Source organism: Miniopterus schreibersii (assembly GCF_964146895.1).
Source record: "Miniopterus schreibersii genome assembly, chromosome: 2".
Lineage (NCBI taxonomy): Eukaryota > Metazoa > Chordata > Mammalia > Chiroptera > Miniopteridae > Miniopterus > Miniopterus schreibersii.
In genome coordinates this window covers 70,484,038-70,508,490 of record NC_138102.1, presented here as the reverse complement: position 1 = coordinate 70,508,490, position 24,453 = coordinate 70,484,038, and the positions used below count along the sequence as shown (strand labels likewise).

At 35.9% G+C, this 24,453-nt stretch overlaps 1 protein-coding gene and 1 pseudogene across 5 annotated transcripts in view; one reads left to right on the top strand and one right to left on the bottom strand.

Annotated features, from left to right (window-relative positions):
• Positions 1 to 2,499: 2,499 nt before the first annotated feature.
• Positions 2,500 to 24,453, bottom strand: part of NAA16 (N-alpha-acetyltransferase 16, NatA auxiliary subunit) — a 64,266-nt gene continuing 42,312 nt past the window's right edge. Inside the window, exons 11-20 of one of the 4 annotated variants that reach the window (XM_081128736.1) lie at positions 22,394 to 22,563; positions 21,908 to 22,060; positions 16,621 to 16,749; positions 11,008 to 11,221; positions 9,918 to 10,111; positions 8,089 to 8,197; positions 7,009 to 7,107; positions 6,290 to 6,433; positions 4,412 to 4,509; positions 2,500 to 3,850 (exon numbers count right to left, since the gene is read on the bottom strand). In XM_081128736.1, coding sequence (XP_080984862.1) covers positions 3,653 to 3,850; positions 4,412 to 4,509; positions 6,290 to 6,433; positions 7,009 to 7,107; positions 8,089 to 8,197; positions 9,918 to 10,111; positions 11,008 to 11,221; positions 16,621 to 16,749; positions 21,908 to 22,060; positions 22,394 to 22,563 — 1,508 coding nt within the window. In that variant the 3' untranslated portion in view covers positions 2,500 to 3,652. Of the gene's footprint in view, positions 3,851 to 4,411; positions 4,510 to 6,289; positions 6,434 to 7,008; positions 7,108 to 8,088; positions 8,198 to 9,917; positions 10,112 to 11,007; positions 11,222 to 15,895; positions 16,037 to 16,620; positions 16,750 to 21,907; positions 22,061 to 22,393; positions 22,564 to 24,453 lie in introns of those variants that run through there. The other 3 variants (XR_013998186.1, XR_013998187.1, XR_013998188.1) reach the window with 3 other exon arrangements.
• On the top strand, positions 17,014 to 17,424 carry LOC308553524 (enhancer of rudimentary homolog pseudogene; annotated as a pseudogene). Its single transcript has 2 exons — positions 17,014 to 17,028; positions 17,093 to 17,424. The product of its transcript is annotated as an enhancer of rudimentary homolog pseudogene (transcript).

Genomic DNA, 24,453 nt, shown 5'->3' with positions numbered 1-24,453 from the left:
GACCATGGGAGAAGGTGCGCAATTGCTGTGTGACACGTGGCAGCAAAGTTTAAAGAAGAACTTGGGGGCACAAGGAAGGAACCTGGAGTCCTCGCGTGCACAAGAACAAGCAGCTAGATTCATGTATAGATAGAGTTCCTGTATTATTCTAAAATGGGGAACGAGTTGGACTAGTACATTCAAAGGCTTGGTTCACTTTTGTCCCACACTTAAAACTCCCATTGTCTACACTTTTGAGACCAGAAAGAGGACTGATTTTACCAAATGGTGCACAGAACCGTGACTGCTTCTACCCCTTTAGCTAGGAGAAGGCTGCTGAGGCGGATCTGCTCCTGTGCTCCTGGGGATTTATTCTGTGCCAGGGAAGGTAACTGTGGAGTAACCAAAATTGGTCTGAGATAGTCCTTGACTCTTAGGGCTTCCACCTTGAGAATACAGACTCATGGGATACTGGTTACATACAGGAAGGGGACCTAGGGAAGGTGTGACTTGCCTGAGACCAGCACCTACTCTTCCACTCAGATCAGGAAGAGATCCCAAAACTCTGCCACTCCAACAAGCCACTGGACAATGGGCTTTACACTTAACAAAAACTCCATCTGGGATTTTTAATCTCTATGGAAGGCAACCATCAGGACATAGTGAATCGGAAATTTATATACGTCACAGCTTTCAACACATGGAAACGATCTCAATTCCCTGAAACAATTAAAACACAGAAAACAGCTCAGGCCCACGTATAGTGTTCTTTTCATTCTTAAGAAATCAGAAAAGTAAATAAAATTAAGTTGGAAAGCTTGCCCTCCAGTGGAGAAACAATGAACTAACCACATACTTCAAAGTTTCAGAAAAACAATTCCTGCCCTGAACCACACGTAAGTGTGCTAACTAGGAAATAAATATAAGTCAGAAAAGGAATCAGTACTGGCGATGGGCCTAGCCTGGGCTGTGCCCTCAGGGAACTGGCTGTCTTGTTGAGACAAGACTAAACACATACAAGGTCCGCCCAGTGTGTAAGATACTACATGACAGCTGAGCATCATGAGAGAGAGGAAGGGACATGATGCAGAGTTGAAAACAGTAGGTTTGGATCCTGGTCTGCTACTGAAAATCTGTGTAGCCCTGGGAAAAGCTTGTATCCCTATTAGCTTAGTGTCATATAAAATGAGGACAACCTATTCTCTCCCAGCCTATCGCTGGTCATGATGTTTAGACCGCAAGGGTTCCTTCCTAAAGATAACATCTAGGCCTCAGTTGTATTTCAGCTCCAGACCTAGAAAAGCAGCAAAACCAGACAAGTGGCGTAGCGGCTGCCTCAGGACCAGCTGCACTGACTAATGACCCTCCTGCCTTGGCACTGACCAAGCAGTGGAGACCACGACCCTGAAAGAACGAACAGGGAAAGCTGATGAACATTCTACTGAGACACTCCCCTGAGACCTCCCCTAATATTTCCCGCCTGAAAGAGAAATATGCTCAGAACAAGACCCAGGGTGAGCACTCTCCCCCGCTCCTCCCCAGGGGAGCGCACCAGCACCATTTTCTTTTCCCCTCCAAAGGGACCCCATGAGATTTGCAACCAGGGGAGCAGTGGGCAGCAGGAGCCTGTCCCAGGCCTACCCCCTGAACCTGTCTCCAAGGCGAGCTTCTCTCTGACTTCCCAGGGAGCCAGAGCAGCCCAGCCTAGGCTCCCCTGTTCCTTTTTCTACACTCTTCCTTGTTTCACTGTCCTAAGGATATTTTTGCTGCAGCCAATAAATTCTTACTTTCTTTTCTACACTTTGTCTCTTGATTGAAATCCTTCTCTCAAGAAGACAAGAACCGAGGTCTCCTCATCGTCTCCCCGGTAACATCACCCATTATCCTGCCTTCTTCTTTACCTTGAACCAAGCTCCCCACATCTCAGCTGTATCTGCCTATAACTCTGAGAAATTCTCAGTAACCCCAATGGAATACTTTTTAAACGACTACAGCAGAAAGCACAATTCCACATTAATTATGAACTGGCATCTTTTATGCAAACGGTATCTTGCTGAAAGTAACATAACAAATTACACATTTGCTGGGATATTTAGTGGCAAAGACTGCCTACTTCTAAATTTATTAAAACACTAAAAAGACAACAAACATCTGTGGCACCAAAATATATTAGGTGATTTTTTTATAAATTGGTAAAAATTAAGATTAAAAGTTTTTGCTCTCTCACCTGGCCGGGCGTGGCTCAGCAGTTGAGCACTGACCTAGGATCCAGGAGATCGGGGTTCGATTCCCGGTCAGGGCACATGCCCGGGCTGCAGGCTAGGCAGCCGATCAATGACTCTCTCATCATTGATGTTTCTATCTCTCTCTCTCCCCCTCCTTTCCTCTCTCTGAAATCAATAAAGATATGTTTTAAAATAAAAAATTAATGATAATAATAAAGTTTTTACTCTCTCAAAGAAAAAACATTTTGCAGAAATATTTTGATTTTGTGAAGCAGTAACACAAACACAAATAAGCAACTGTGTACAAAATAATTTATTACAGCATTATATAGGATGACATCATTTTACAGTGTTCTTCTCTCAACAATTATGAATCTAAAATAGCTTAGAGTAAAAGAAAATCATTTTAATTAGAACTGTTTCTCTAAATAAAATCTCCCTTTTGAATTTATATTTGCCTTAAAGGGAAGTATTAATATTACAGACATATTTACAGTTCTGCAAGAAACATACTGAATGATTCCACCACTGTTTTCTATACAAGCATGAAAAAGCCCCCCAAATTGCCTGGCAATACTGTTTTAATAATTAAACTAATACCAGTCTGAATTCTCATTCTGCTGATATAAAAACATATTTAATAGTCTATGTATGACTATAAGAGTAAAGATGCTTCGTTGTAATTCGTATTCTGCTCTACTATGCTCCCTTGAAGTATATACCACTCAGATATAAACTACTTATTAACACGCAAAGCAATTTAGCCAAGAAAGCATCATTCTTGCCTGTGGGTCTTTAAGACTGATCCAAAGATACACAGCAAATTTACCAGTGAATTTCGGTGATTAAGAGGTAAATCAATCCCCACATTCTGAATCAATAGAAATTATCATTTTCATGGCAATTAAAAAGGAAATAATAAATCAGGAAAAAATTAAGGTAGGAAAAAAGAGCAGACTGAAGTAAATTTAAAAATAAACCTCAATATCTGCCAAAAGGAGTTCCATATTGTTTTTAACATACATACAATTAACACTTTAAAACTGACGTGCTTTAATTAAAAAAGAAGCACATAAACAATAATAAACAAACCAATAAGGGATCAAAACAAAGATTCTAAAACCAGGATCTAAAAAAAATAGGAGTGAGGCTATATACAACTTAACTTAATATGAAGTTGTCATGTTTATGACATAGAAGTGAGAGCACCATCACAATGCTGAGAACTCTAAAGTTTAAGAAAACTGTACAAGTATAAACAAGTAATTTTAACAGACATTTACGTATACTGGCAGAGTCAGATAAAGAATAAAATAAGCTTACAGAATAATTCATTGAAAAAGTCTATGCAATTATTTAATTTCATAACCATATTAAAATACACCCTGGAAAAGAAACCCTGATCTGAAGTCAGCTTCGAATCTATAGGAGCCATTTTCTATGGGATTTCAAATTTCACGGGCCAAGACATCATAGTTAGCCGTGCGGTTCAGTGCTGCACTACGACTGCTGACTTCATTCACAGCAGGCAGGAAAGCAGACGTGAAAGGAAGCAGGTTATGACAGGCCATCCTGTACTCTTCATATTGGGAATTACAGTTCCCAAAGCTGCCATCAAGCAGTGCCTCAGAAACCTTTATTAAAGTCTATTTGAAATAAAGGGAAATTAAAAAAATATTTAAGTTTGATTAATAATCACTTTAGTCAAAAGATACAATCTGTTCATTAAACAAGAGAAGGCCAGCAAGCCCTAGTCTAAAATAACTTCTCGCTATCTATACTTAAGTAATCACCTCAAAAGAGAAACATTTAAAAAATCAATTCTGCAAAGCCTTAAAAAGCAGTGAAATTCTAATACTTGAAAAAGTGAATCCCTGAAACTTTGATCATGAAAATAAATTGTCCCTTATCAACAGCAATAGCTCCCACATGTTAAGTGAATACTCTGTCAGGCAGGTAGTAAGCAGTTCAGTTCATTATTTCAGTAACACCAGCTCTATGACACGGTATTTTCACCCTCGTCTCATAAATGAGGAAAAGGAAGCGGAGAGAGGTAACGTGCTTAATGTGACATAGCTCATGATTAGAACTGGGATTCAAATCAAGGCATAACTCAGAAGGCCCACTCAAGAATTATGTTAAGACATGTTTTATTAGATCACTCAGTATCCATAAATTTGGAGAAATCAGTCTGTAAAAAATCTTACCTTTACATTTTTATCTTTTATAGTTTCATCCAGTCTAGTGGCAATGGCAATTGCTTTCTCTTGCCTTGACTTATCCAGAAAATACATCATTTTAGCACCTGAAAAACCAAGACATTTCAAAATGAGTCCACTCCTATGGCTCACATTTGATTTGATTTACAATGACCAGTGACTTAAAATACGGTTGCAAGTGTTTAATAAGTGGTGGGCTGGAGCTGTCTCCCTCCAGCTCTCAGGAGGCAGTTGTGATATCTCTTCCCACTTCACGTTCAGTGACATTCCATTGATAGTTGGGGCCACAATGGGAGTATTTCTATTATGTCAACAGACTACAAATCAGGGCTTTTTCTGTTACAAAGAGATGGTTGTTAACATTTACCAGGAACCAGATTTAATACCGGCCCCACATAAATGATATAACTCAAAATGTAAACACAGGTTACCCTGTGGCATCAATTATTTTTTTAAAATGATATCCTAAAATAAAACATCTAAGGAACAAATTATTATCAAAGGACTGTGGTAGAGAGACAACAGAAAAAATGTTTCCATATTCACAAAGGAAATAATTTTTAAAGCTTTTTAAAAATAAAATGCAGTTTATATTTCTCCAATAAATTACATGGTCCATATTCAATGCTCATTGGGATTTTGTTTATTAATTTATATTGTTAATTTATAAGAGCTCCATGTATATTATTAGCTTCATATCAATCATATATCTGTGAATATTTTTTCCCAGTTGGTCTTTTGACTTTATGATGTTTTTATTTTTATATGGCAAAAATTGTCTTTTCTTTACAATTTCATATAATGTTTGGAAAGGTGTGTCTCATAATTATAATAAAGAAACGCTTTCTTTTATTACCCTGTGTTTTTGAAAAGATATTCTCATCTGCCCTTACTACTAAGAAGTGTAATTTCTCACATGAATTAAGTTTTTTCCATAGATATCAAAAACCAAGAAGTTTCCCTTTACAACAGAAAAGCTTACAGTATTATGGCTTAAAGTAGAAGCAGCAATTATATACTTCATTTTGTCCTTAATTCTCTTTCCACAATCTTTTGTTCAGTTTGCATTTATGCCATCTTGTCATTTTATAAATTTGTATAAATTGCCTAAGTTCTTTCCTATAACAAGGCAGGATATATATATATATATAAATAAATTCTCAAAATACAAAATATAGAAAGTAATAAAAATACAAAAAAAATAATTTACTCATAACCACAATACCCAAAGGCAACCATTAAAGCTTTGGTATACATTTTTTAGCCTTTATCCCATATATATTTTTACATAGTTGAGATTATATTTTATGTGAATTCTACATACCTATTAAAATGTATCTACCCCTGTTATTACAACTCTCTAGAATAAACATCACTTTCTAGGATTACCTGGTATTCCACCCTACAAATCTACTACTTCTCCCTATTACTGGACATGCATTAAATCTGTTTCCACTCTTTTCCCCATAGTTGTACACATTTTAGTTAACATCTTTGCACTTAAAAGCTCCTTCTTTGCTTTGGAATAATTCTTTAAAATTACTCACAAAAGTATGACTACAGCAAAAGATGCAGGTAATGTGAAGCTCTTAATAAGAATGACAAGTTGCTTTCTTAAATGGCTCAGCCAATTTACACTGCAGCGGCAAAATACCAGTGCTTATTAACTACATCTTTACTAAACTTTAATCTTTCACAAACAAACAAACAAACAAACAAAAAATTTCTTAATTTGAAGGATCAAAAGTGGTATTGTGTTTATTTTTCTCTGATAATTAGTGAGGTTAAACATCTTTCTAAACTTTTTTTTAATCGTATTCTAACTTTTTTCCATAAACATTTTAACCCTGGGAGCTAAATACCAACCTGAAAGTAAATGCTGAAGAGAGGTAGCATTATGTTTGAGAAAATCCTCATTAAAACTTTCCAAATCCTTGTTGAAAAATATCTTCTGCATTTCTTGAGATAGAACTTTGCTCACAATGTCTGGAAGATTACTATGGTTAGACACTATAAAAACAAAATATTTGAAATTAAAAAAATTTAGGTCTATCCCTTGAAACAAAATCAGCTGAATACGTTTATTAAGCTTAATATATTTTACATAGTAAAAATACTATTGCTCCTTTGGAATATAAATATATTCTAGCTTAAAAATGCACTAATTTGCCCTGGCTAGTGTGGCTCAGTTGGTTGAGCATCATGCCATGCACCAAAAGGTTGCCAGTTTGGTTCCAAGTCAGGGCACATGCCAGGGGTTGCAGGCTCGATTCCCAGTAGTGGGCACGGAGGCAGTCGATCAATGTTCCACTCTCACATCGATATCGATGTGTCTCTCTCTCTCCCTGTCTCCCTTCCTCTCTCTCTGAAAGTCAATAAAAATATATTTTTTAAAATGCAGTGATTTCCAGCACATCTTTGCTAACATGTTTAATTTATAAACATACCTTCATTTAAATGCCACATGTAAACATTATCTTTTTTTTGCTTTACATTTTACAAATCTCTTTTAATGTGCAGCTTAATGGAAGACAGCTAAATTGTCACATTTGCTTTTATATAAATATTACCTTGTTTATACTTACCAGATTTAGAAAATTTAATTAAACATTCATGTAACCATGGGTTATTGCTGTTGATGGCAAAAGCTCGTTTGACAGATTGCAGCATTAATAGAAACTTTCCTGTATCAGAAAAAAAAAAATTAACAGGATCAGTATTTATGTATGATATTTTATTCACTTTATTTTAGCCTCACTTAAAATCCAGTAATAAAATATTATTTTCCTACAACATTTATAAGCAAAATTCAAAGATGACTTTGGTTATCAAAGACAAATTTTCTAAATAAAATAAAAGCTTAAAGAATTATGAAGAGCTGCTTCAGGTAAACAATTTGATTGTTCAAACTATTCTCTCTTTTGTTTTTTAAATTCTCGACCAAGGGTATTTTTCCCATTGCTATTTTTAGAGAGTAGAAGGGGGGGGGGGACATCAATGTGAGAGAGACACATCGATCAGTTGCCTCCCACAGGAGCCCCGACCAAGCCAGGATCTAACCTGGTGCGTGCCCTTGACCAGGAATCAAACCCTTGACCATCTGGTGCGCAAGCTGAAATTCTTAACTGCTGAGCCAAGCCGGCCAGGGCTGTTCAAACTATTCTTAAAATAAATTTGATTATAATATTATAATTCATTACCCAGTAAAGTTTTGAGTAGCAAAAGAAAAACGGATTAAGAGCTTTTGTGGAAGGTTGAACTGGAACACTAAAAAACAAAAATAGATCTAACTGACAAGATTATACCGAATATGGTCACCAAAATAATGAAGGGGGCTCACTGAAGAAAGGGGAAGTAATTAAGCAATACACACTTGAGAGTGCGCAGGCATACACACACGCACACACGCCCACAACATGAAGACAACATTATGGTGATAGCTGCAGGGAAAGGGAGGTGGGGGAGGTAGGGGGAGGTGGAAGTGGGCAAAGGGGGGAAATGGGGATGAAAAGGGACTTGACTTGGGGTGGTGAGTGGACAATGCAGTGTGCAGATGATGTTTTATTGAGTTGTACACCTGAAGCCTACACGGCGTTATTAACCAATGTCACCCCAATAAATTCAATTTTTAAAAAAAGAATTAAAAACTGAGTTCAAACCATTACCTTTTCTAAAATATATTTCAAATGCTAACAGATGAGTATCAATGTTATCAGCAACAAGGTTCTTAAGAGGTATAAGGAACTTGATAGCTTCTTCCAATGGATTTTCTATCTATTTTGAAAAAGAAAGGAAAATTATTATATTTAAAAAGCAGATACACAAGTCAAATGTGTCCCCAAATTTTATATTAATACACATCTGAAGTAATTTTGACAGTGTGGGGTAAGAAGAAACTCTGTTGGTCTAACAATCAAATAAACAGGAGACAGGTTAATAAGATAAAATTCCCAAATTTAATTACATACGCTACATACATACATATGGGAACCCTGCATACATAGATAGAGGTCCCACATACATGAGAGGTTCAAAGACAGAAAGGGGAAATTAGGTATATATGACATTCTGAATAAAGGGTCACCTTGGGGCTTCAGAAAGGAGAAAGGTAGGAAGAGCAGATGTTTAATAATTAGTAGTTTGCCCTGCCATACAGATGGTCAAAAAAGGTTATCTCTGATAATCTCTAATTATGGGAAAGGCCCCTAATTCAAATTCTTGTAGGTAATTAAAGGAGGCAGGAGTTTCTCTTCAAGCTTTCAAGGTCTTGGTTGCCTTTAGGCACATCTTGGGTGACTTGTTCTGAACCCTTACAACAGTTCTTTTTATATAACCAACTGAAGGAGATATTATACCAAGTACTGACAGCCCCTTATAGTACAAGCATCTAAAGTAAGGAGACAAATATAATTATATCAAGTAACAGAAAAGTAGTGACAAATTTAAAATACTTATACTAGATTCACTGTGAATACACCAGGAAAAAAAATTATCTAAATCTGGTTCCTAAATAACCAAATCTTGGAGATGAAGTGTTAATTCTTTGTAGCTAAAACATACCTAGCAAGATATATATAATGCTTCCATATTTAATAGACAATTGTATTGCTGTTATAACAAATTACCAAAAAATTTAATGTCTTAAGACAACACAAATTTATTATCTTGCAGTTCTGTAGGTTAAAAGTTCAACATGGGTCTCGCTGAGCTTAAAATCAAGTGTGAGCCAGACTGCATTCCCTTTCAGAGGCTCTAAGGCAGAATATGTTTCAGTGTCTTTCAGCTTCTCAAGGCTCCCTACATTCTTTGGCTTGAGGCTGCCTCCATCCCTCCACTCCCTCCATCTTCAAGGCCAGCAACAGGTGGTGGAGTCCTTCTCACACCACTCCTATCTCCTTTCCTCTTCCACTTTTTTAATATGTTTTTGTTGATTGCAGAGAGAGGAAGCGAGAGGGAGACAGAAATAGGAACATCAATGATGAGAGAGAGTCATTGACAGGCTGCCTCCTACTGGGGATGGATGTGCCCTAGCTGGGAGTCAAACCTCGATCTCCTGGATCATAGGTCGATGCTCAACCACTGAGCCTGCTGAGCAGGCTCCTCTTCCATTTTTAAGGGCCCCTTGTGAATTTACATTAAGCCCACCTGGATAATCCAGGATAATCACATATTTTAAGGCCACATAATTACAACCCTAAATCGCATCTGCCACCTTCATTCCCCCTTGCCATGTACTTTAACATGGTCACGGATTCCAGGGTTTAGAACACGGATACCTGTGGATGGTCATGCTTCTGTCTACCACAACTACAATTCTATGTATAATATGCATTAGCCAAATTTGCATATCATTCAAAAATTACTGATGACTATCATAATGATCTTGAAATATTACAAATGGCTTCTGATTTATAAATTTAAAAAAACATGTTTATGTCCAGAACAGAACTAAATAACATAAATTTTACTAAGCAACATAGTAACTTCATCTCACCCGCTCTAACTTTTCAGGTATAAGTTCTTCTTTGAGACCACTGCTTTCTTCTTCTTCTTCTTCTCTTTTTTTCTTTTGATTTTTTTGTTGACGTTCCTTCTCCGCATGCTTTCTCTCTTCTTCTAATTTAGCCTTTTTCTGAGCTCTTCTCTGCTTGCTAAGCATTTTCTTCAATTCTTTGGCTGACAGGTTTTCTATAAATATCCAAATGCATAAACATTCTGAGTAAATGTTTCCATTTTTCTTCATATTCTTGTGCAATACATACTATTAGTATAGCACTTTGGGGGAAAGGCAACTATATAAAAGTTTTTAGAAAGTGTATTTTTAATGACTAGCACTAAACATGGCACACAAAAGACAACCAGCAAATGCTGCACTGACTAAAATTACCAGTTCTAGCCCAGATCTGCCTCCTACACAATACATGACTTCAGGCCAATCGTCTCTTTCAGTATCGTTTCAAACTGTGTAAAGTAGGGTGGATAATACCAACTATTCTCTTAGAGTATTCAAGGATAAGACAGTACATATATACACACTTATGATCTCTAAATAATACATAAATATTATGAATGAAAGATCAGAAATTTGCCTCTATGCTGTTTTTCAAATATTCCTAGATACTAACATTCTGGTAAATAAAAGCTATACAGATATTCTCATTAGCATTATTATTATTTTCAATAAAGTAGGTACTAGAAGTTGTAAGTATAACTGTTTTTCCCTAAAGGAACTCAAAGCTTTTTCCCCAGTTACAATTAAATAAGAAGAAGAAGAAAGAACCCAACCCATAGACAATTCTGTTTTTCCTGAATTGGCCTTACTGAAGATAAAAATAAAGAAGATTGCAAGTCATTCCATTGGGCAATTTAGAAGCATAAGCTACAGAGCATCATCCTACCAGCTTTTTCTTGGACTTCCCCCCACTTTTTTCTCACACACACACACACACGCACGCACATACACCCACAGTATATTGTCTTCACACCCATTTGACAATATACTTTTCTATGTATTGTTTATGTTAATGACATTCTGAAATTTAGTGTTCTTTTCGAATTTTAAAAAATAGTTTCTTGTCAGTTACCTGAATTTACTTCTTGTTGTTTGCTTTCATTGGTTAAGGGATTATCATACAATTTCAAGTATATTTCAATCGCTGATCTAGCAGCCTTGAAATAGAAGGCATGTCTTCTGAGTATATCTTCTAACCTCAGAAGGTCAACATATGCACGAAGGGTCATCTTCCTCATGCAGTATGTATGGAAGTCAAATTGATCATCGGTTATCTCAAAAAAATGCTTAAAAATAAAACCACAAAGTTATTTCTTACATTTTGTCAATAATGTCTACTTTTGAAAAGAAAACCATAAAAAGTCCCAAAACATTTTTAATCTCCACAATTTCACTTAGTTATCCTCTCCAGTGTTTAACACTGTGAAGGACATTGAGTTCTTCTTTGCATGTAACTTAAGTTTCTCTTTCTACTATTGATGATTATTCACTAGAAATCATGTTTTGTGATGATACTCAATTTCTATGTAATAAGTCAGATTTTTAAGCCTGGAAATCAGTACATATTGATATTTTAGTTTTAGTGAAACACTTCTCCTTAGTATTTTCCAAAAATGAGCATGGCAGAGTTAAACAGAGCTCTGACTAAATATATTCTATAGATTCACAAAAAATGTTTACAAATCAGACTGCTCTGCTCAAGCATGAGCTCTTCATGGGTAAGTGTTGTCATGTCTATCCCCACTGCCTGGCACAAGGCCTAATATAGCAGACATTCAATAAGCACAATATTGGCCAATTCAAGAGATCGGTTGCTTATCAGGCATGTCACCTCAATTATCTAAAGCCTCGATTACTTAAGTTAGGAATAAAGAAATCTATGCAGCAAATTTCATAAGGTTGTTAAAGTTCATTCTAAACTTTAAGCTGCTATATAAACGCAGAACATTATGGTTTTCTCTCACTCAGTAAGATACCATTAATCAACCTACATTCCATTTTAGCAAAGGTTCTTAGTCTGTAGTCTAGGTATAAATATAATAACATTTTCCTAAGGAGAGAGCTTGAGGCTTTCATCCAATTCTCAAAAGGTCCATAGCCCCCAAAAAGTTTAAGAACCAATCCCTTACATCTAAAGAAGACTAACTCCCTACAAAACAATTTATACTTTTCTTCCCTACATGCATCTCTACCTGCTTTTTTTCTCTCCTACTTTAGTTTCTTCAAAAACATATAGGAAACAAATGATTCACCACACCAACACAGTACAAGCTCTTCTACCACTTCATCTTCCCTCTGGCCTGCAGCCTAGTAACTCACTATGCAGACAACACATCAGTGTCAATATCATTTGATAATTTTAGTTGTCTTGGTAATTAGAAACACACCATACACAGAATTACATCAAGTACCTGAGACTTTAAAAGAAGAATTTTAAGGTAAAAAGAAAAGTACACAGTGTGGAGGGAAAGAAATAGAAAATGAACACATTAGTTTATATTTACTACTTTAAGAATCATGCTTTAATGATATTATATTTGAAAATTGCATTCCTCCCAGCAAGAAGACAAACCAATTTATAAATAACAAGCTTGTTTTTTTAAAAAAAAGAATTACATATTTCATAAAGTTGTTCATGGTCTTCCTTGATGTCAACCAAGTTATGTCTAGTAGCATAAGAATATCTTAAAATGCAATACAACTGACTAAGTAAAATGGCAGTGCCAAAAATTACGCAGATGATAACTTTCAGAGATTACAGGGCCTTTTTTAGGCTGAGAAACATTTATGTGTAAATAGGCAGACACATGTTTCAAGAGATATTCCTAGCAGCATTAGTAAACATAGATTTTAAGCCAAATGTCAGAAGGAGTCTTCGGAACCGCAAACACTTAAGCCTCCTCTTTATCAGTAACAGCCCACAGGCTGCCTCTCTCCAGTTAATGTCTTCCATAAATAGGGTAACCAACTTATCCCACTTTGTCTGAGGCTTTCGGTTTTTCCACCGAAGCCTTGTGTCTCAGGAAGCTTGCTGCGACCTCCAAACTTGGGTGTTGATCGCTCTACAATAAACTAAGGGTGGTGGACCAGATATGACTAAATTAAATTAGGAAACATAGGTACTACAAAATAAGTTTGCTTCTAGATGAAATTTTGTTTGGAGAATCCTACTTAAAAACAACTAAATAATCGTCGGTTGCTTTCTATTTTTTAACTTTTTATTTGGAATAATTATAGACACAGAGGAAGTTGCAAGGTAGTATAGAGATGTTCTGTATACTCTTCCCTCCGTTTCCCCAGAAAGGCTACATCTTCCATAACTATACAACCAAAAGACTGATACTGGTACGACTTATGCGTAGTTTTTAGATTCGAGTAACCAATACCATAACCAAGATATAGAACTGTCTAATTACCACAAATATCTCCCTTGTAACCACATCTTGCGGTGATTTTCAGGTCTCTAAATTTATAAAACACAAAAATATACTAGATAACAAGAACAGGTAAAGTTAGTTTCCCTGCAGTTGGCCGAACATGATAAAATCACTTAGCTCACTGCAGACTCTAGGTACCCAAATTTTAACCTATTGCTTATGCCCTTAACTCAATGTTCCCCTCATCATAAACACTAGTTCTCTCTCTCTCTTTTTCCTGAGGATAGGGAGTAGTAATGCAGGAATTGCTTAAATTGTGAAAATTAGTCTTGAATCAAAGTAAGACAAGTCAGCAAAGAATTTAAAAATGCTATTCACAGCTTAAGAGTGTAGTTTTCTTTAGGAATTCCCTACTACGCCCTCTCTTCTGGCCCAGGTTCATCTATCCATTCCTTCTCAGAGATACTAGACTAATACGAACTCACACACACAAATACAACGAAAACCTCTGGACTTAAAACTTGTAATAACTAGACCAAAGAGGGTAATAAGCAACACTACTTCCCTTATAGAGACAGAATCTGCCATTATAAAGCATGTATCAATTTGATAAAAATTAAGATGCACTAGAGATAAAGTTATGAACTTCCTATGGTCTGAGCTATCAGAAATCCTACATCTTATCAAAAAGTTTTACAATATGTATTATGCTCTGTTTCAGATACAAATCAGCACACTAAAGTATAAAGAAATCAATCATCGAAAAGGGGAAAAAGAAAATTCAATTGTTGAGTGATAAAATAGTTTAAAATTTTATTCTGAGCACAAGTTTATATCCAATATTTTAAAGACAGTTGTTTTGTTTTGCTTTGAAGAAAACTCAAGTTCTAAACATCTCTCTATAACCTGTACATATAATCCTAATATCCTATAAGGGGGCAAAATGTAGACAGAGAAAGTACTACACTGGGCCATTCCAGAATTCTAACATTTCAAATCCAGTTACTAAGAGCTCACAGTAAAATGTGTCCTAGCTGAAACTGCCTCAGTGAAAGACTTCTGGAAGGAGTTCTTAAAGGCACAAGACTTAGCCCTTATTTGAACTTCTCTCTCTATTCACTGACCTTTTATTTAGAAAGTAAACTGTGAAGTTTTATTTTTAAAAGGTCCTCATTTCTTTACTAACGTATTTTAAACTCAGGCACAAAAGTAACTCATGTAGATACCTATCATAATAAATCTTTTAATTCAGTAACTACTCCTAAATCCTTATAATTATATCTTAATAGTTTTTAGATTACATTAATTTCATTAAAAATTAATTTTAGGGGCATAATCAGTCAGCAAATATTTAATCACCCTATTTGTACTAAGCACACACATATTACCACTAGACAAGTTAATTCTTACTTTTAGTATGAATTCACCATGAAAAGACTAACTTACAAGTAACATAAGAAAGGCTCTTGTTTGTTTTTAGTTTTTTCTATTTAAAGCACCAACAGCAAACCCTAAATAAAGACAGTAAAGATTCTAGCAATAATAATTATGTACAGTGACCAGAGGGTTATGATTTTGCCGTTTTAATCTCTGATAACCAATGATTTCCTATACTTTTTTTTTCAAAAATTCTTTGTACCAGTCTTGAACAACATGGGTTTTTATAGTTTTAAAAAATCTGTGTATAAAGTGGACCTGTGCAGTTCAAACCATGTTGTTCAAAGGTCAACTCTATTTCTGATCCATGATTGGAAATCCACATATACAAAGGGCAGACTGTAGTTATACGACAATTTTCGACTTCACAGGGGTTAGCGCCCCAACCCCCTCATTGTTCAAGGGTCAGCTGTACTTCATCTGACATTACAGAATTGTACTTCATGTTACTTAGCCAAAATCACTAAAAATTATAATCTAAATTTTAAGGGAAAATATAATCTAAATAAAACTTAGTACTGAAATAGCTATTAATCATAGTCTAACCACTTTCAAAAATATTAAAAAGCAATTGGTAATATAGTTATTAATGTTAGGAGGAATGGAACTGAAGCTGAAGTTCATGATTATAATGATCCCAAGGATATTCAAATTTCACTTTCACAGAAAATCTAATAAATTTCCAGTTATGGTCTTGCTGGAATTACTGATCCATAAGTAAATAATCTGTCACTCACTAAGAATGTCCTGGTTAATAAAAATACACCTTTCCTAACAACAAATGGAATGTTTTAAAGTGACAGTCATCAAGCTAGTGATCTACAGTTTTATCACAGAAGAGCCTGATTTACACTACAATGTTTGGATACTGCCTGAGTAGTTCACTTATCATCCAAGGGCTTTATATTTTCAGGAGAAGATGAGAATTTTTCCCAGAGATTTAACCATCAAGCCCAGGCTTAGAAAGAAAAACAAAACAAAACAAAGCAAAAACTAGGTTATCTGTAAAAGGGCTCAGGTATAATCCTAGTTCCAGTTCCCATCAAAAGCCACCCCCTAAGATTTAGCCTTTCTTTTGGGTAACCTCAGAAATTTCACATGGGAAAAAGGCCAAAGTGACTGCCAGAGTGCAGACTTCAGGCTCACCTGACTATGATGCCTGTGGTTTTATACTGCGTCAGCATGGGAACAGTGGTGCCGATTGACCCCAACTGAGGGCTGCTGAGGACTGCCTCAGGGGTGCATTTGTGGCTCTTTTCCTCCTGTTGTCCATTTGGAAGGAGAGTGCTTCAGAGATGACAAAGAACAGGAAAACAAAAATTCACACAAAGGAAAAGAAAAGGCCCCTCACTAAGGCACATCACACACATCATCCTAAAAGCAAGTAAAAAAACAAGCCTGCAAACCAGTTACAGACTGCTGTGCAAAGTACTGAACGTAAGAACAAATATCCTGGGAAGACAAACTGGAGAGAGGCTGACTACTGAGCGGATCCTGACATAAAGGGGAAGAGGTGGCCATCAGCTTGTGTACCCTTCTAGGCTAGTAATGAAAATCAAATAATGGCCTGATTAAGGAATATAGATTTTGAGTATATGTGACTAATAGCAATAATAGCTTACTAAATTAATCTCTTACTTCTTCCTTCAGACAAAAATATGGAGACACGTTGAAATCATAACCATCTGAGGATCAAACAAAAGCAGTCATTTATTCACAACCTCTGAACGTCTGAAAGGCTAAAGGTCAAGGATTTTTCACAATGAAGTTTCCAAAGTAGATAAAAGTGGTAGATGATCCCATGTAGAAAAATATCTGCTCTTTTCATCACCTTACAGGAGAAAAATAAAGTCAAAATTCTATCAACTTACCCTTTCTACTTCATGGCATTTTTTCAAGGCATCCCCGTATCTCCCCAAACGCTGATAAGCTGCGATGCACTCTGTTTGAAACCACATACACTGCATTTCATTTAGATTTTCCATGGCAGATGTTCCTTCCTGAAATGCAAACATTCATCAATATAAGAAGCAAATAATAAAAGAGATCCAAAAAATATCATTTCCTCTTTTACAACTATAGCTACAAATATTATGACAACAGCAATTAACAAATACATCAATGCACTGCCAAAAACCTCCTATCGATTTAAAATTTTACATCTTACTGGGCCTGGCCCAGTGGCTCAGTTGGTTAGAGTGTCCTCCCAACACACCAGGGTTGTGGGGTTGATCCTGGGTAAGAACACATACAAGAATCAACCAATGAGGGCTCCCCTGGTGGGGGTTGGCTGTTGGAGTCGAGGCTAAGCTCCTAAGGCAACGGTGCGGGAGGTGGCTTCAGGGAAAGAGTTTGGCACGATGGTCTCACACCATTTTACTGGTACAGCCTGCCAAGGGGCCGTAAGGCAGAACTTATGCTACGAATCAGTGAATGAAAGCATGGAAGGCATTTGAAAACTGTATGAAGAGCATCTGAAGAGAATGAATCCCAACAGCCCCTCTATCGAATACAGTATCAGCCAGCTGTTTGATTTTATTGATGATCTGGCAGACCTCAGCTGTCTTATTTACCGAGCTGATACCCAGACATACCAGCCTTATAACAAAAACTGGATTAAACAGAAGATGTACGTGCTCCTTCCTCGGCAGGCACAACAGGCCAGGAAACAGTAGGGCTGGAAGCAGTGGGGGTAGGGGTGGGCTTGGAACACAGGTGTATACAGCGATCTGTAGTGGAAGTTTTATATTATAGTAATCCTGTTTCCATTTTGCTGTACTCTAGCCAGGACTGAATGTGTTAGATGAAATGTGAGGATCCTGTTCAGTCTGAAACTCCCATCATCCCCTTTGTTTTCTTTCTTTTTTTTAAAAAACATTGTTATGATGATTTAGAAGGAAGTTTTTCTTTGTCAGTTAATGTTGGTTCCAGTCCTTTAAAAACTGTTCATATCTGCTTTATAACATTCACTATACTACTCCTTCTTTGAGTTGGAGGGTGGTGACACAGTTTAATTATGTCCTAAGATAAAGTCTTAGTGAAAAACAAATAAATATTCTTTAGTTTAAAAAAAGAATCAACCAATGAATGCAGAAGTGGAACAACAAACCGATGTTTCTCCCTTCTCTCTCTAAAAATCGATCAATAAAATATATATATAATGAAATTCCTTTTAAAAAAAAAACAAAAAAGACTCCATATTACTACTAAAGCTAAGTTTTTAAGCACCAAAGTTTTTATTTCAACTATTTCAGACAGCAATCCTATGAAGTACTGCCTATCTTCTGACTATTAAGCAAAAACTACTTAACCTTTCTTTGCTTACCCAGGGTCACTATTATGTACATCCAGTACTGTCAAATCTGTCAGTCATAGGTCCAAGCCTGCTTTTCAGTTTCCCAGTTTCCTCCCTCCATTGTTAGGCTAGGATATCAGTTGTTACTTTTTTGTGCCCAAGTGTCTACTTCTAACAGCATCTCCTGTTCTATGTCAACTTTCTCCTATCAGCTGACAAAACCAAATAATGGAATTTGTTAAAAGTATTTGTTGATTCAGGCACCATGTGAATTCTGAGAACAATGTTAGACATAAAGCACCTAGTTTCGGTATAGGGCACTGTAGTGTTGTCACATTTTTGAAGAGTATTTCAAATATATTTTATGTGACCCCAGTAAAAATGGCAGGGGTATATTTACATAAATAATTTCAATCTTCAGTTCTTTGTCACACCCATTTTGTGTTATCAGTTCAATTTTCAAGAATTCTCATTAAAATTATAAAAACTGGTTAACTTTAGGTGAATGAAAGTATGAGTGCATTTTATTTCTTCTTTATGGTTACATATATTTTCCATTTCTTAATGACTACCTATGTTTGTAAGAAATCTACATTATATTTCATTTCAAAAACTTTACCAACTAGAACTAACAAATTTGCATCAACAACTATAAAAATTCTAAACTGTGAAAAATCTGCAAGAAGGAAATGTAAGTACTTCACTCACTTATTAGCAAGCAGATACAAACTGATTTTGATTATTCAAGGTTGTTAGCAGTTTTCCTCCTCTGGATCACTACGTTCTCTGCCACATGTGACGGACACATCTGGACAATGAACCAGTATGGATAAACTGAACAAGCTCTCCATACAGCATGGCAGTTGTCAAGAGCAGACGACTAAAAGCAATTACGATGAGCAAGCTAGATTTTAGAGACTACTCTCAAACAGCCAAACTTTTCCCTTCTTTCTCATTTCCCTGTACTTTTTCAGACACATCCTAGTTGTCTGTGGTTTAGGTGTGTGTGGGGAGGTGTCTGTGGTTTAGGGTGTGTGTATGTGGTCTGTGTTTTAGGGTGTGTGTGTGTGTGTGTGTGTGTGTGTGTGTGTGATTGCACTTCCTTAACTTAAGAAGTTTTGTGTATCTATTTGTTATTGTATTTTACTACTAATCTCTGCCTTGGCCTTCCAGGTGGTATTTTTCTCTACAAACATCACTGCTTTTACATTTACATTTGTACTCTCTTCTAACCTTCGAAACTGTGATACAGTGGGAGAAGCACTGAAAAGTTAAGAGCATTGAAAAGTTTGAGCCCCAGCAATATTACTGTGTGACTGAAGAAGATTCAAGTAACAGTGCTGGAAAGTGTCACACAAACACATAATAAAGTGCTACATGAACATAAGCATTATTGCTATTTTCCTAATTTTTTTCTCCTAATCTTCATCATTCTTGCTAATACTTTTCCCCAACATTACAAAATCTGCTACTTTGCATCTGCTGTTGATCCTATGGCTTCTGAGTTTTAGAAACACTAGTCACTGTAGTTTCTGCTCCTACAACACAATCTTAAAACCTAGGTTTTAGAGTCAGAGACAGCTAAGCTAAAATCCTGGCTCCAAATAAATGACTAGGTGATCTCCTGAAGGCACAGTACCTGACCTTTCTAAACATTTTCTTAACTGTAATATGAGAGAAGTGATAGCATAGGGTTGTTAAGATTAAATGACATCATATATATAAAGTACTTAGCTCAGTGCTTAATAATTGTTAAAGCCACTTTTCTATTTCTTCTTACAAATGGTACACAGATTATTAGCATTATTCTAAATATCAGAAAGTAAAAGTCTGGCAGATTCAGATGAAAAAACCCTTTTTATGATGAGAAACAACAAATGGTCTACAGATAATTGTCCTAATGAAAAATTATATAACACACATTTAATTTTCATTGAAGGCCACTACCTATAAACAATTTGCTGTTTCTAGCTCATCATAAAGATATACACGCTATATATTTAATAGACATATATTTCATATATGTGTATATATAAAAAACACACTATCTGTCATTACCTAGTAATGTCAGAGTTACATTTCTTAAATTTGATGTGCAAAAATGCTACCTTATCATTTCCTTATCAATGAAGACTTCTTTATTGGCCATTCCATTTTCCACTTCTGTGAACTATTCATATCCTTTGTGCATACTTTTGTCGTCTTTTTATTGAGTTTTGTGTGTATATTTGTTTCTATGACATCATTCTTAAAAGTTAATTTTCATAATAAAAGTTCAAGCTATTCTGTGGCTTCTAAATTATAAGGGGTTTCCATTAGCAATCAGTCACAACCAGATTCTAATTAATATTTAAGGAAGGTAGCATACTGGTGCTGTAGTAGCCACGTATCAGCATCACAAGCACGGTGGTAATTTATGTCATCCTGAATAACTTACCTATAAACACCAGCACTAAAGCCCTCCACTTTGTATCTAATGTGTACTTGGAAATTTAAATTATTTCAAAGAATCTTAATTAAAACTTGGAAATCAAACTTGCAACAACGGTTTCCTCATTATGCCTCAATGTTACATTGAATATGTGTTATATAACTATTTCAGTGAATTCTTTGGAGTTCATTATAAATTCTTTTTTCATTATATGGGTTGGCAATAATCTTCCCCAATTCTGTGGTTTAGCTTCTCATTTCACTTATGGTTATTCTGTTATACATTATCTTGAATTTTAATATAGTCAAGTGTATCATTTTCCTCTTGTACTTTATGCTTTTGTTGTCTTAAGAAATGTTTCCTGCCTCAAGCCCTAATTATAAACTTCTATCCTTTCTTCTAAAAGTTTGAAAAATTTGCTTTCCATACTTAGATCTTTAATCCATCTGGAACTGATTGTGTGCAGTGTAAGATAAGGACGTCATTTTATTTTTTTCAACACAAATAACTAATTGTCCCAGCAATATCTTTTCATCTCTGATTTTTAAAGCACCTCTGGTTATATACCAAGTTTCCAAATATATGTGAATGTGTTTCTGAGCTTTCTAGTCTGTTCCATTAGTCTACTTATATTTTTAACCATAAACATGTATTATTTTTATAATATAACACAAAGTCTATGTTGTAAGGATATAAAAGGACTGTGAAGAACAGAAGGTAAAGGAACAAACATTTAGCCCAACAATTTCAGAAAACTTAAATTCTCGAACGGCAGACTAGCAGTCCACGAGCTTTAGTTCTACACAGAACTCTATGAGCAATTGTGAAGTAAGGCACTGCAGAAGGAAACTACACAGCAGTCACAAACTCCTAGTGCGACAGAAGAGTTGTAAATAGAATAGTACACACAGTCACTGAAGTATGGCATACTGCTTATTTTTTACAAAGGTATAAATATGCTCCTGCTATTGGTTTTTTCTTAAATCCTCATCCGAGGATATGTTTCTATTGATTTTAAAGAGAGAGGAAGGGCGAGGGGGGGACATCAAGAGAGAAACATCAATAGGTTGCATCCCATACACGACCATCTGGGGGACTGAACTCAAAATCTAGGTTTGTGCCCTGACTGGGAAATGAACCTGCGACCTTTTGGTGTACAGGACGATGCTCCAACTGAGCCTCCTGCCAGGGCTGCTCCTGCTACTGGTTTTTAACCATCCCCCACCAGAAGCACCTGTACACACACACGCGCGCGCGCACACACACACACACTCTCTCAACTTCAGTAAGAAACCATACTTAGGACATAAGTTAAATGGGATTTTAAAAAATAACAAAAATGAATTCTTAAGAACTTCAGTGGCAAACTTGAGATATCACAACAGAACTTAAGTTTAATTTTACTAACATACAATTACACGCTATTTCCTACCCTTGTGAACTTAGAGCACATTTCCTCTGCTTCTTTTATCATATTTGCTCGAAGCATATATTTTGCACATTTGGAATTGATGAATCTATCAGCCGTGTCTAAAGACTGTGCTTCATCCATCCACTTTGCAGCTTCTTTGAGATTACCTATATGCTTTAAAAGATGAAAGTATTAAAAGAAATTATAGTTTAAGAGAATACGGGTGTAATACAAACAGCAACAGTTTATAAAGACAAATTAGAACTTTGGTACCATTTCTGCAAAATTTATCTAGAAATCTGTAAATTAAATTTCACATTTAGTTAAGAGCTGAATCAAATGAGTAACACTGAGTATAAAAATATGCAACCTAAAGCTCTTTAGGATTATTAGTATTAGAAACAGATTATCAGGGTGCCATAAAAGTTATTTCTACACAGAAATAACTCTGAGGGTTCTTAAGTGGCTAAATTTTCAATTATTCAAAAAACATGTCTAGGATTTTACCTTGTAAATTTTTGCTTTCATATAGAATAATTCTATTAGAGTTGGAGTATTAGCAATTGCAGCATTAATATATTCCAAAGCCAAAGAATATTGCCCAAGTTTATCAAAGTGCTGTGCCAGGAAATACTGAACCCAGAGTAGTGTTGTTGGGGGTTCCTTCTCACCATCCTCTGCAATCAAACAAATACAAAATTATTACAGGGAAGAAGACAAAGTAAAGGATATAACATACTTTCTCTCCCCCAAAGCATAATGAAATAAATAATTATTACAATAATAAACAGTAAAAACCCAGCAAAAATGACCAATTTCAACAGAAAGAGGTATGACTTCCTGTGATCAAGTTCAAAAAGTGGCAGCCAAGCAGAGAAATAAAATACTAGTTTCATAGGCTTCTAACTCCTACCTCACTCCAAAGAAACAGTGCTGAGGAAAGAAGGTAAATCAATCTAACTATGAATTCTCAAGGCTGGCAGTGTAAGGCAGCAGACCCAGGAAAAGTCAAGGAAAATGGCTTGGAGAAAAGATGACCCTAACTACCACTGCAAGATTTCCATAAAGGCAAGAACTGCCAGGGCTTATCACTGTCTAGGTCTCAAAGCTAAATCAGGGAAACCCAAAATTGACGATATGAAGAAGATACATTCCTGACAAGGCAGAAGTAACCCTATGTGAGGCAAAAGCACTCACATTCAGTAAGCTGTTCCCAGTCTTGTACCCTCAAGCTACAATAGAGTAGACAAAGAAATAAATACCAAGCTCTCAAAATAGATTTCAGAAGGGAAGACCTACAGGTATAAAATGAGGAAGAAAGAGCGAAAAAGAGAATTTACCCATACTACATCAAAAAACACAGGTCTTCTAGACTAGCTGACCAAATAAAGTGACAATATGCAAACACACAAATTAGTATAAATTAAAACACAAATAATCAAAAAAAGGCAAAGAGTCCAGCATTTATCTTGTTCCTCTCCCATAAACTATAGTTCAGGGGAACTGAATATCTGATGAATGCAAGTTCTTTACAAGAAGATTTCTAACTAATAAATACAGAAGAAATGATGATTTGAATGAAATAAGGGATTGGGGCAAAGACTCTTAGTGACTGCTGCAATCATTAGGTGAGAGGCCAATGAGGACTCTTTAATGGGCAGATCAGGCTGACAGTGTCTGAACCCTGACCAACCTTAACATCACAAAAAAAGAGACAAAGAGAATGTCATCTGCCTCCAGTTGTGATATAACAGGAAGTACAGTGCATCACATATCAAGTATTCAAAGGGAACCCAAATCTAACCAAGCCTGTAAATCTAACTATCAGTTTACAAGAAATATGGATGACAGCAAAATATATTAAATGATACCATGAGAAAGCAAATCAGCCAAATCCAGAATATGGGACATTCCACAAGACAAATAACCTTTCAACAAATAACATTTCTTTAAAAGGGAGAGGAGGGCACTACTCAAGATTAAAAGAGTATCAGAGATATAAAAATCAAGTGTGGACTTTAGTTGGATCCAGATTCAAATAAACAAATTATATTAAGACTTAAGATAATCACGGAAATTTGCATGTACACTAGGTGTTAGATATTACGGTATGAGAATTAATTTTATGTGAGATAGCACTGTGGTTATGTGTTAAGTGTTTTAAACAGCTAGCGATGCACACTAAAGTACTAACAAGTAAAACAGTATGTCTGCTTTAAAAATACTCCAGAAAGCCCTAGCGGTTTTGCTCAGTGGTTAGAGCGTCAGCCCTCAGAGTGAAGAATCCTGGGTTTGATTCCAGCCAAGAGCACATACCTCGGTTGCAGGCTCGATCCCTGGCCCTGGTTGGGGCGCATGCGGGAGGCTACCCATCAATATGTCTCTCTTACATCAATGTTTCTCTCTCTCTCTCTCCCTTCCACTCTCTCTAAAAGCAATGAAAAAATTATCCTCAGGTAAGGATAAAAATAAATAAAAAATAAAAAATAAAAGTGTCTACAAATTTAAAAATAAGTTAGTAAATAAATAAAAATACTCTAGAAAAAGAAGTAGACAGAAGGTACTTC